The following is a 13,387-nucleotide window of genomic DNA, read 5'->3' on the forward strand; positions in this document are numbered from 1 at the left end:
GGGCTATTTAGGTAGTCAACAAACAAACATAAAGTACCTCACACTTAAACTTGGGAAACAATATTAATTCTAATAATTTTCTGGAGGTTTTAATTGCTGGGGTCAAATTGACCCCAAGGGTAAAATATGTCAGTAAATATAAAGGTAACAGGGTTAAACATTGAATGGGGTCAAATTGACCCGAAGGCAACAGGAGGGTTAAACCAATGCAAATTATGTATAGCCGAACTGACAGATTCCCTAAGCGAGAGGACATCCAGTTTGATATAAAATTAGATTAGCACTGGTTGACTCAACAAAACTCAGATGGGATTTTTCCATTCGATGTTGGATTATTCCAACACTAGTTTATAAAACATACACGTTTTGTTAAGGATGATCATTCTCAATTCAACCACCACTTTTATGATTTGAGGTGGAAATGAAATCGTCAGAAGTAAAAAGTTTACGAGCAGCAAACTACAGCACGATCATCACCACCTTGAAGCTAAAACCCGACTAGTGTTGGTGTGATGACGTTTTGTCGTCTCTTTTAGCTCCTTATTAACACTTGATAGCCTTTTTCAATACACAGAAAGGGTTCAAAATTGTCATTTAAATGTTTGGGATTCCTGCTGCCCTCTACCTTTTTTTACTAATCTCTGGCTCCCCTTAACAGGAAGGTGAACCGAGCTGTAATAGCATGGATTTTGATCAATTATGTAGAAGCATAATATCAACTTTAGACTACATTTGAACAGATGTAAAGCTTTAAAGACAGAGGTGCAACACCCACACTATTTCATCTGAATCTGTGCTTTAGTTGTGTATATTTTCAAAAATAATTAGCATGTGACTGCGTATTGAGGAGCAAGGCTTTGCATCATAGGCGTCGTATGATAAACACAAGTCCGTCTGCCGGGCACCAGCCAGCAAGCAGCAGATGGATGTGGAGAGAACAAAGAATGCACGGCCACGGTGACAGGAGGATTTATTTAGAGCTCACCTTTGAAATGCATTTCAAGTGAGGTCATGTGCAGAAGGGGTGGGTCACAGGGGTCTCTTCTTAGAGTGGGGACAAAAGCAAAGTGTCAATGAAATGGAGAGAAGGATAAGGAGAGAATATTCACAGAGGTCAAACTTTTAAAAAACAAAATAAAAAGTAGAAAATGATCACAGCGATGAGAGACAATGAGCGGAGAAACACAACTGTTCAAAAGACTCAAATATCCTCATCAACATCCGTGTGGCTGTCTGTAATCATTACTCTGCTCCCTCAGTCAGCCTGGAGCCATCCTGTGGAACGACTGATACAACACAGACAGTGCTCAAGGGTCACGGTCATGAATGATTAACCTGAGGAGCATGGGCTGAAGGCCAGGAAGAACACCTTCATTCATTTATATGTTAGACTTGTCTATAACAAACAAGTGATTAGTTGATGCCTTTTATTATAAAAGGGAATACCAACAAAAGGAAGAAGGGGTTTCTCACAGCCTCTCTTTCTCTCTCTTTCTCTCTCTCTCTGGGCGTGAGCACGGAGATTGTGAGCTGGGAGTGGTATATTATTGTTTAACGGTGGGTTTCCTCGTTAAAGTTGTTTAACGGTATGTTGTGTGTGTGTCACGGGGATATTTGTGTGAGAGACTGCGGTTGCAGTTGCACGGAGTGTTTTGGTGGGTGTGTATGTGCGCGTGTTGGCGCGTGAGAGCTTGGGGAACGGAAAATGTTTTGTTTGTGAGCGAGAGGGACATCAGAGCAGAGACTGCCCCAAGAAAAGAGCTGCTGAGCAGAACACTGGTGAAGCGGCTTCTGAGGGGCAGCACCAGGAGGGACAGGAGGGGACGGGGGTGTCCAGCAGGGTGTGGAAGAGAGAGAGGAGGGGAGACTTGTGTAATCCAGCAGGGTGAGGAGGAGGAGGAGGAGGAGGAGGAGGAGGAGGAGACGACGACGACAAGTGTCAAGGTTGTTGTGGTGACAGAAAGCGAGGTGGACATGGAGCCTCAAAGTTCACCATTTAAAGAGGAAATGCGGAGGATAGCGAGAGCTCTCAGGCCAAGAAACTTAACGGCGGGCGGAAAGAAGATAAGAAGAAGGGGAACAGAGTCCAAGTCCGGTACGGAGGAGGACTCTGATGATGAGTCTTTGTTCTACAGTGTAGAGCAGATACAGTCCTTTCTGTCGAGGAATAAACACATGTGGGATGTGAAGGTGGAAGATCACTTCCCAGACAGAGACAAGTTTGACATCTCTGCCGGTTTCTTCACGGCCAAGAGGAACAGAGGAGGCTTCACACAAAAGGAGTTCTTCAGGCTGAAGAAGATCCTGTGTGACATCAGGAAGGACATCAATGCTTAGAGTGAGGATGATGAGGCTTCGGTAAGCTGTGGAACTCTTTGAAGAGGAAGAGCCTGGAGCCAGCGGCCTCACTGCACTGGCGAGAGGAACTTCTGGAGAAAGGGGCCAGAATGGAGGTCTAGGACAGCGCGACACCGGGGCTCAGCAGCATGCTGTGCTCCTCTGAGACCACCACCCTGAAGAATGTGGTGGGAGAGGCCAAGCCGGCCTGCTACAGCAGCAGGACGAGTGAAGGGACAGGAAGCACTTCCTGTCTTCAAGTCTGGATTGACTCTAGTTTATTTTTTAGGAGCGTGAGCATCATGGACGATTTTTTTCAAGATCGGTGCTACAATTATGTTTGAAGTTGTGTGTTAAAAGTAATTTAGTTTTTTGTTGTGCTAATTATAAAATAAAGGTTTTCCAGAAATAAATCAATCTCTCTCTCTCTCTCTCTCTCTAACTAACTAGAAAGCAAATCCTCCACAGTCAAATGCATCAAAGTCGGAGTCCCCCTCGAAGTCGAAGCTGTTGAAGTGGGGGGAGTCGACGTCCTGGCTGCAGGCGTGGAAGGAGGCTCCCGCGGGGAGTTCGGAGAAGCCCCCCACGCCGTGGGCGATCTCTGGGGCTCTGCTGGCGAGAGGGGAGGATGGGGAGCAGGAGCTGAGGTAGCCCACAGCGGAGGAGGCCGCCGCCCCTCCCATCAGCAGGCACACCGCCCTCACCGCCCGGACATCGCTGCTGTTGCCATGGCGAAGGCAATCCGACGTGCGGTGAGGCGGGGCCACGGAGAAGCTGCGCAGGGGCCGCCGGGGTCCACTGGCTGGAGAAGTCATTTGAAACATTATAAGCAAATACATTATTGATTTATCCATAATTAGCCAGAAATTCCATTTTAACCAGAGGAACTTAGTCGTCCAGGAACCAGGATGTGTGGGATAAAGTAGCAGCAGGCTTCCTCTTTGACCTCAACATAAACACTCATATCAGCCATAATGTATCAGTTCATCAACAAAGAAGGAGCCAGTCTCCAATAGCGTCTGCATTTATCATATTCTATCATCTCTCAAAATAGACTCTTTTTTACTCATTTGTTTTGAAATAAAATGATGTATGCTTGTGTTGTATTCACAAACATGTCACTTTTTGTTTCCAAATCAAGAGATTTGGAGAAATTACATCCGGATGACCTGAATGCGGACCTTGGCTTTGGCCTGCATCTCTCAAGGATCCTCCCCGCTTCATGACTCGAGACAGAGGAGGGGGGCCCTCGGCGAACCTGGGGGACCCAGGGTCTTTGTCGCTAGAGGAGTCGGGCAGTTGGTCTCTATCGCTGATGCAGGGGTTGATGCTGCGTTGTCTCTGCAGGGTCATGGGGGACATGACGCCCTTTGGAATACGAACAAGAACACGTTTGAAGATATCACATGTCTGTGAACATTGTTTTCAGATGTTATTTAGAAACGAGAGATGAGGTGTTAAGACAAAGACGAGGCTCAAGTGAGGCGACAGAGTCAAGTCAGAACTGCAGACTCACCTCTCTCACTTTCTTGATCAAGTTCAGCCACACACTGTGAAAGGTAAAAAAATAATAATGGGGAGTCATTGTAATCAAACCAGTTCGAAGCCTGCAGAGCCTTTACAGGGGACACACAAGAAAGTGCAGTGGAGACAGGTGCCGTTAATATCTGCTAACAAGTTGGGCAAAGGACATTAATCCTGTCTGTGTGTGTTTGTGTGTGTGTGTGTGTGTGTTTGTGTTTGTTTGTTTGAGAGAGACACACTTGCAGTCATCTGGGCTTTCAGAGAGAAGCAGCAGGAACTTGGTCTGCGGCAGGATGAGGGCGAAGCAGCAGTCCCTCCTGCCCCCTGGAGGCAACCTGGGAAGGTCGAGGATGTCCCGACCCTCTGCGATGGACTCGCAGAGGGTCTGCAGTGGGACCACCTGGTCTGGGGGGGACTCTGCGTCGCGGCACACTAGCAGGCTTCCCTCCAGGGTCAGCACAAGGTACTTCTCCTTCCACTGCTTAAACATGAAGCCCCCTGCAGCCAAACAAGTCAGACAAAGGCTGTTCTAGCGTTGTTTTCTTTGGCTTTGGTTTTCTTGGGGTAGCCTATTTATGGTCAACGTGATGTGGGAGTTTGGATAGAGGCTACATAGTGGTGCTTTGAGCCAGATGCTAATGCTGGCATGCTGATGGTATATTGGTATCATTTTGACCATGAGATTCCGAGAAACAAAGCAACAGTAAATTAAAACTATCGGTCATCTTTGAAATTACGGCCAATTTCACAGAAGCCTGCCCTGTGTCAGCATAGTGGAGACTTTGTGATTGTTTACCCACTTTTAGCAATTGTATGTTGTGACAGGTTCGTGGCCGTCACCGGTAGGTTTTCCCCCCCCTAAGCCCCAAGGAATGCGCAACCAGAGGGAACATTGGTCACGTGTTTTATTTGAGCGCTCTGACCGCCGACTGTGTCTCTGCTCATGGCTCCCCTCTTCCTCCTGTCCAGCTCCTTTATGGGGACAGAGCCTCGCAGATACACAAACCCAGATTGTCATCAGCTGGTCTGATGACAATCAGACCAGCTGATGACAATCAGACACCGTTCCCTGAACCACACCCCCGCTCCACCCACTCTGCAGCCGAGCTTAAACACCCCCGCTGCCACATACCTCCACCGCCCGACTTAGGCGGGCCAACATCCGCCTACCTACTCCCTCCCCAATGAGAGCGGGAGAGGAAGTCGGCCACGACCATCTGTGTCCCCGGCCTATGGATCACCTTGAAATTAAAAGGCTGTAAAGCCAGATACCACCGAGTGATTCGGGCGTTGGTATCTTTCATGCGGTGGAGCCATTGGAGCGGGCGTGGTCCGACCAGAGGGTGAATGAGCGTCCCAGGAGGTAGTAGCGCAGGGAGTCGACCGCCCACCGGATGGCGAGGCACTCCTTCTCCACCGTGCTGTACCTGCCTCCCTCTCCGACAGCTTGCGGCTGATGTACAGCACGGGCGGTCAAACCTCTACCTGCTGGGACAAACGGCCCCAGCCCTCTGTTCGACGCATCAGTCTGCAGAGTAAAGGGAGAGAAGTTAGTGTGTGGAGGAGTGGTTCCCACAGAGAGCTTGCTTTACCTCCTCAAACGCCAACTGGCACCGCTCCGTCCACTGGACCGGATCTGAGGCACCTTTCCGGGTCAGGTCAGTCATGGGGCTGGTCAGCTCCGCAAAGCTCGGGATGAACTGCCTGTAATAGCCCGCCAGCCCCAAAAACTGCCTCACCTCTTTTTTCGTCTTGGGCCGCGGGCAGGCTGCGATGGCGGCGGTCTTGTCCACCTGAGGGCGCACCTGCCCGGCGCCAAGTGGTACCCCAGATACCGTACCTCCTCCGTCCAACTGCACACTTCCCGGGTTGGCCGTAGGCCCCGCCTGCCTCAGGGACTCCAGCACCGCGCCCACCCGCTGCACATGCTCCGCCCAGGTGGTGCTGTGTATGATCACATCATCCAGGTAGGCGGCAGCATATGCAGCGTGGCCGCAGCACCCGTCCATGAGGCGTTGAAAGGTGGCTGGGGCCCAACAACCCAAAGGGAAGCGTGGTGAATTGGTACAACCCAAACGGAGTGGAGAAGGCCGTTTTTCCTTAGACTCTGGCGACAGAGGAATCTGCCAGTAGCCCTTGGTTAAATCCAGTGTCGTAAAGAAACACGCAGTGCCCAGTCGGTCCAGGAGCTCGTCGACCCGGGCATTGGGTAAGCATCGAACCGTGACACATCGTTCACCCTGCGATAGTCCACGCAGAACCGAATAGACCCATCCTTCTTGACCACAAGAACAATGGGACTACACCAGGCACTGTGGGACTCTTCTATTACCCCCATCTCCAGCATTGCAGCCAATTCCCGCTGAACCACCTTTCTCTTGTGTTCAGGTAACCTGTAGGGTCGTAACCGCACTGTCACGCCCGGAGGAGTCTCAATCTGGTGCTCTATGAGGTTTGTGCGTCCTGGAAGGAGAGAGAACACATCAGCAAACTGCTTTTGCAACCGGGCAATGTCTGTTTTCTGGGTCCCGGAGAGACGGTCTTCACAAAGGAGCGAGGCCGGATTGGTGGATTTTGGGACCTCAGGCCCCAGCTCCTCTCTCTCAGATACCGAGGACACCAGAGAAACAGACTCCGCCTGCCTCCATGCTTTTAGGAGGTTGAGGTGGTAAGTCTGTGTAGCGCCGCCCCTATCAGAACGCACCACCTCATAGTCGACATCCCCCACTCGCCGTGTGACCACAAAGGGCCGTTGCCACTTGGCGAGGAGTTTAGAGCTGGAAGAAGGAAGCAATACAAGTACCTTCTCTCCCGGTGTGAATTGTCTCAGCCTGGCACCTCTGTTGTACAGCCGCTGCTGACGCTCCTGGGCCTGGAGCAAATTCTCACGTGACAGCTGACCCAGTGTGTGGAGCTTTGCTCGCAGGTCCAGGACGTGTTGGATCTCGTTCTTACTGGTGCTCAGCCCCTCCTCCCAGTTTTCTTTAATGAGGTCGAGCACCCCCCGTGGAGTCCTGCCGAACAAAAGTTCAAAGGGCGAAAATCCTGTGGAGGCCTGGGGGACCTCCCGTACTGCAAACAACAGAGCGTCAAGCCATTTATCCCACCACGTTCATCGTCATTAATAAATTTACGGATCATGGACTTCAAAGTCTTATTCAGACGCTCCACCAGACCGTCGGTCTGTGGGTGGTACACACTGGTCCGAATAGACTTGATGCCCAGTAACCCGTAAAGTTCTCTCAGTGTTCTTGACATGAACTGGGTGCCCTGGTCAGTCAGAATCTCTTCGGGATTCCGACTCGGAGATGACCTGAAACAGCGCCTGCGCGACACTCTTTGCAGAAATGTTGCGCAAGGGCACCGCCTCCGGTATCGTGTTGCGTAATCCACGAAGACTAACACAAAGCGATATCCGTGCACTCCGTGAAATGGCCCGATTAGGTCCATAGCGATTCGCTCAAATGGAACCTCCATTAATGGCAGAGGCGCAAAGGTGCCCTCGGAATGGCCGGAGGGTTTACCAATTGACACTCCGGGCAGGACGCACACCAACGGCGCACATCCGCCCGGATGCCCGGCCAATAAAATCGGTTCATTATCCGGTCCAGAGTTTTATCATACCCCATGTGACCAGCCATCGGGTTATAGTGAGCCGCCTGGAAAACCATTTCCCGGCGGCTCTTCGGCACCAGCAACTGGGTGCTTTCCTGCCCTGTGTGAGTGTCACGGCTCACTCTGTACAGTCTGTCCCTGATCAATGTGAAGTGCGGATATGTCTGCGCTGCGTCAGGGCGCACCAGCTGACCATCAATTCGTATCACTTGGTCAAAGGCTGAGCATCGTCCCGAGACTGCTCGAGTGGAAAATCTTCCATGGAGTGAAACTCGGGAGCCGGAGGAGTCGCCATAGGAGGCTCCACCGGTTCCCCCTCCCCGTCTGCAGTGTCGGACAACCTCGCGTCACCGCTGAGCACGGCGCACACACCGCATGACCCTGACTGCCGTGAACGCACCCCGCAGCCTTCCCCATTAACTTATCAAAGCCCGCCAATCGGTTCCCAAGATTAAGGTGCGTAAGCGGAGCTAACCGCAACCTTCACGTTATGCTTTTACCCCATGTCTAATTTCCACTGACACGATGGGATACTCGTGAATGTCCCCATGCACACACCTTATCTTCACCCACAATGCCTCCACCAATGCCCCTGGTCGAACCAGGCTCTGGTGGATCATAGACTGTGTACAGCCGGAATCCACCATTGCCTGATGTATACCCCCCTGGATTCTTACCGGTACACGGTATGTCGCTCCCGGACCTGGGGAGGGTGTTGGCGAGCCGGCAACCCGGATCACCTGGCCCACCTCCATCAGCGGACACTCCCGCCGGATGTGTCCGGGCTGCCTGCACCTCCAACACTCCTGCCCTGGCGTTTGAGGGACTACCTGTGGGTTGGGAAGGGTGCCGTTGTTTACTGGGGCCGGTATGGGTCGCGTCAGGGTCTGCATCGGCTTGGCCGGAGCCAGTGCGCCGTCGCTGTCTGCCTGGCCGCCGGGGTGCACCGCCAGGTGGTCCTCCGCCAGCGTGACGGCGGCCTCCAGCGATGTTGGGCGGTGGCAGCAGACCCACGCCGACGCTTCCGCCGCAACCCTCCAACAAACTGCTCCAGGATCGCCTGTTCTGCCACCGCCTGCGCCTCTCTTGTGCTCCCGGCTGCAGCCACCTCGTCGCGCGCCCTCAGCCGTTGCGTGCGAATGGCCGGTCATCGGGCCCCATCGTCGTCTCGCGGAAGCGCCGCCGGTGATCCTCAGGAGTCAGCCCCAGCCGATCAATCACCGCCTTCCGCACGTCCGTGTAACTGTGGCGTGAAGCTGGGGGAAGGCCCAGGGCCGCAGTCTGCGCCTCCCCGGTGAGCAGGGGCAGGAGGCGCACCGCCCACTCCCCCGCTGGCCAGCCGCATGCCTCCGCCACCGTCTCGAACGTCTCCAAAAATGACTGTGCGTCGTCCTCCGCCGTCATTTTCTTAAGCTCCACCCCCGCCCAGGGGGAAGGGATAGGTGTAGCCGCCGCGGTCTGGGCGGCGAGCAGTTCCAGGGCCCGAGTCTGCTCCTCTGCCTGGACCAGGAGCCTCTCCAGTATCTGCCGGTCTGCCTCCGCCCGGTCCTTCATCGTTGCTGCCATCTGACACAGCATCTGCCCCAGCAACATCACGTGCTGGGTTGGCAGATCTGGGTCTTGTTCTACGCTCTCCATTTGAGGCGAGAAAAAAAATCTATTTTGTAAACATTTTTTTTTTTAAAGGGGTCCCACGTTTGGCTCCAGTGTGACAGGTTCGTGGCCGTCACCGGTAGGTTTTCCCCCCCCTAAGCCCCAAGGAATGCGCAACCAGAGGGAACGTTGGTCACGTGTTTTATTTGAGCGCTCTGACCGCTGACTGTGTCTCTGCTCATGGCTCCCCTCTTCCTCCTGTCCAGCTCCTTTATGGGGACAGAGCCTCGCAGATACACAAACCCAGATTGTCATCAGCTGGTCTGATGACAATCAGACCAGCTGATGACAATCAGACACCGTTCCCTGAACCACACCCCCGCTCCACCCACTCTGCAGCCGAGCTTAAACACCCCCCGCTGCCACATATGTCTTTTGTTTTTGTTACAGCATCACATTACAGTTATTTGGGAGTTTTTCCTGGTCCGATGCGAGGTTTTGGGGCAGGGATGTCTATGTGTACAGATTGTAAAGCACTCCGAGACAAATTTGTAATTTGTGAAATTGGGCTATACAAATAAACTGAATTGAATTGAATTGAATTGAATCAATAAAGGTGCGTTCACACCAAAAGCTAAACTATTTTTCGTGTCGCCCAAAACGCGTGAGTTTAGTCGCTCGACCATTCGCCGTGTTCAAGCCATGAGCGTCGAGACGCTGCACGAGGGGCGGGGCTTATCTCCGTGTCTCGTCTCCGTAAAGACCGTTATCATTTCCTTCATCCACCAGAATAACTAACCACTAGTTCTGCTTTGTATTTGTTGTGGACGTCTCACACACTAACGCCCTCGTGTTTGGGTTCATGACATCACCCGTAGGCTCACTCAGCTCGGTCACTTTCACCGATGAAGTTACTGTTACGTCTGAAAGACTTCAGCTTCCAGCGCTACGAGAGCGGAACACAAGAGCTGATTGGCCCGAGTTGCGAGATTACCGCCTCAAAGTTGAAATATTTCAACTCGGGGCGAAAATTGTGCCGCTGGAAACGCGCCGCTGGAAACGCGTCGCCCACATCGCGTCGCCCCAAACGCGCCGCCCGGGAAAATATTGCGTCTATCGCAGCCACAAGCGCTGTACGTTGACTTTACATGGGATTCAGTCGCGCGAAAAAATTGTTTCGCTTTTGGTGTGAACGCACCTTTACACCTGACATTTTGAAAAGGTTCACTTCTTGCTGAGGCCTCCTTTAGTTGTTTGTGTGTTGATAACATGTTTGGAGGCGGTGCTTTGGATGTTGCCCTCTTTGAAAGTTAAATTAGCATTGGATAACTACTGTGATAAAACATCAGTATGAATATATACAACGTACAATACGGTGCAAATTAGTACAACAACACAAAGGCACAAACCACAGCCTCGAAAACAAAAGGTCCTCTGTCATCTCTGTCAACAATTGAATATAGCGTTTGTAACATAGCAGTTGTAGAACACTGCACAAGAGGAGCTTCTTTAGCAGGAAATGATCTGCAGCAAACATAGTGTTTGAATGTAAAGTTGAAAATAAAAAATGACAAAGGACAAAAACAAGCAAATGGGGAAAAAGCAACAGCAATCCAAATCCCCAATAAGTAAAGAAATGTAAACCAGAAGAAGAGTATGGCGCTCAGAGCTGCATATATGTGTGAAAGTTACATGTGAATAATCATGATGTAAATCTCCTTGTATCCAGGCGGTCTCGGGCAACTTTAACATGGAACATTAAAAAAATATCAGTTTGTGGATTATACTGTGAGTGTTTTCAGGACAGGACACACACAACGCCAATAGATTGTAAGTGTTCCAGACAGCCGTCCATGGTGTCATAACAGTATTGGATGGTCAGCTCATGTTGATGCACGGGGGAGATCTGCTCTATTTCTCTACACAGAGGATTAGAGATGACCAGGTGGGTAATGCCAAAGGGAGATGGAGAGAGGGAGGTAGTTAAGATGGACCGCTAGTGTCATGGCATCTACTTGGAAACAACCTTATGGATGTGGCAACAGCATTTATTTCTTTTTTCTTTTTATTATTATTTGTGGTCCATAGTTAAGAGAGAGTTGTTTTTTTCTAATTTAAAACTGCTGACATTGCTATAAAACTATATAATCTGCCTCAGTCCCCTGAGCCACCATGACGCCACCATCAAATGGAATCGAGATATGAAACAGATGTAACATAAGCGCAAAGACACGACACGTTGGCTGAGTCATGCACTTTGTTAGCGAACATCTTGTCATTCTGTTCATACAAAAAAACTAAAAACATCTGGGAGACATTGTAGCACACAAAGTTACTGAGATGAGTGACCATCTTTGTGTTGATCTGAGCCAGTATTTCTCTTCACTCAGTGTTGGTTCTCAGAGGAATGAATACCAATATATATATATATATGTATATATATATACATATATATATATATATATATATATATAGATATACATCGACCACTAAATATATGAAACTAAAGATAAGACTGTTAAATTGTAATTTTTTTTGACTGAAGATGACGTCATTCAAAAAGCATGACTAAATAATGGCAACTAATCTTTGCTGCACTAAAAAAAAAACGATTCAAGGCCTTCTTCTTCTTCCGACACATTTAAATATTGTTTGATACATTTAAATAAATCAATTACAAAAATAGATATTTATATTTAATGGGTGTAACACAAAATGTATGAATACTTTCATTTATTAGATTATTTAGGTTAGATGGTGTGCATATCAACGCTAAATAAATGTGTTTAATTGGGGACTACCCTTTGCGCATGCGCCAGCTGAAAATCAGTTGCATGAGGTGAACACGCTTTCAGGGCTGGTGTAGTGGCTAGCACTGTCGCCTCACAGCAAGAGGGCCGTGGGTTCAATTCCCAGTTGGGGCGATCCTTCTGTGTGGAGTTTGCATGTTCTCCCCGTGGCAGCGTGGGTTCCCTCCGGGTTCTCCCGCTTCCTCCCACAGTCCAAAGACATGCCGTCAGGTTAATTGATGTCTAAATTGCCCATAGGTGTGAATGTGAGTATGAATGGTTTTATGTCTCGATATGTGCCCTGGATGGACTGGCGGCCTGTCCAGGTGACCCTGCCTTCGCCCAATGTCAACTGGGGTCGGCTCCAGCGCCCCGTGACCCTAATGAGGATAAGCGGTTTGGAATAGAATATTTAATTTCCAATTCATATTTTGAGTTGGACAAACACAAATTAATTTAATTTAATGAATATCGTAATTTTATTTTAGATGTATTTGATACAAATGAGTTGGACTAACTTAATTACATTTTATTGCACTGATGTGCTAAATTTGAGTTGGAGTTGCATATAATTATTGGATGGAAAACCTGCCAACACTTTAATTGAGTTCATCCAATGAGTCATTTCTTTGAGTGTGGTAGCTTCCGATAGTTGCACAGTATAAAAACATACAAGCAACACTGCAATCACAGCTATCCTTGATGTCTAGTGGTGTATCGGGAGATTATCACAAACAAAATCAAGGTGCACTCCAGTAACCTACATTAAATTCAAAAAAATTAAAAGGCTTGTTATAGAATGAGCAAAGCAGGCCTACCGTATTTCCTGAGGAAGCCTCGATGGACGCCCGCCGTGGTCATGCCAGTGTTCATCGCAGCAACAGGGACTAAATGACAGTCAGAGCATTTGATGCTGAAAATAGGGCGAGAGAGAGAGCGAGAGAGAGAGAAATAATCCCCACTATTTAGGCCTTAAACCCGTGCTGATGTGACTGGAATTGGAACAGTCCCCGTTTATACACACATGAACATCCTACGAGCGTGACAGACAAAATAATCGCACAGATTTAGGCCTCTGTGTGTGGTCTTGTGCGCGACAAATGGGCGATTTGTAATAGCTCATCATTAAACTATCATCAAACTCGTGTCCCAGTGTATCTCTGTGACCTTGGATGGCCTTCAGACCAGAGCACGGGTCATCTCCCCGCTCAAGCAGATTAAAACAGAGGGATTATTATTGCTGCACAGCTGGAGGCCTGTTGTTGCAGTGCAGTGGATAGGCCCAACCAAGATTTGTAATCTAGTCAGACCTGGGATACATGCTCTCAGACCTGACCACCATGTGTCCACAAGAGTCAAAGGCAAAATATACCAAGCAATCGTACTTTCTACTCTGCTGTACGGGGCTGAGACATGGACAGTGTACAGGAGCCAAGTGAAGAAGCTACACGCTTTTATGATGAGACACCTGCGGTCGATCATGAACATCAAATGGCAGGACAGGGTGACTAACATGGAGATTCTCAAAC

General features: G+C 49.7%; 1 protein-coding gene across 1 annotated transcript; it reads right to left on the minus strand.

Moving 5' to 3' along the window:
* Positions 1-953: 953 nt before the first annotated feature.
* On the minus strand, positions 954-12,698 carry si:ch1073-83n3.2 (uncharacterized). The gene is made up of 5 exons (XM_056441248.1): positions 12,677-12,698; positions 4,101-4,359; positions 3,854-3,887; positions 3,519-3,705; positions 954-3,139 (listed from the first exon to the last, which is right to left on the minus strand). The coding sequence occupies exons 2-5, from the start codon at positions 4,349-4,351 to the stop codon at positions 2,784-2,786; spliced, it is 828 nt and encodes a 275-aa protein (XP_056297223.1). The 5' UTR covers positions 4,352-4,359; positions 12,677-12,698; the 3' UTR covers positions 954-2,783.
* Positions 12,699-13,387: the final 689 nt, after the last annotated feature.

This window comes from Pseudoliparis swirei, chromosome 20, assembly GCF_029220125.1.
Source record: "Pseudoliparis swirei isolate HS2019 ecotype Mariana Trench chromosome 20, NWPU_hadal_v1, whole genome shotgun sequence".
NCBI lineage: Eukaryota > Metazoa > Chordata > Actinopteri > Perciformes > Liparidae > Pseudoliparis > Pseudoliparis swirei.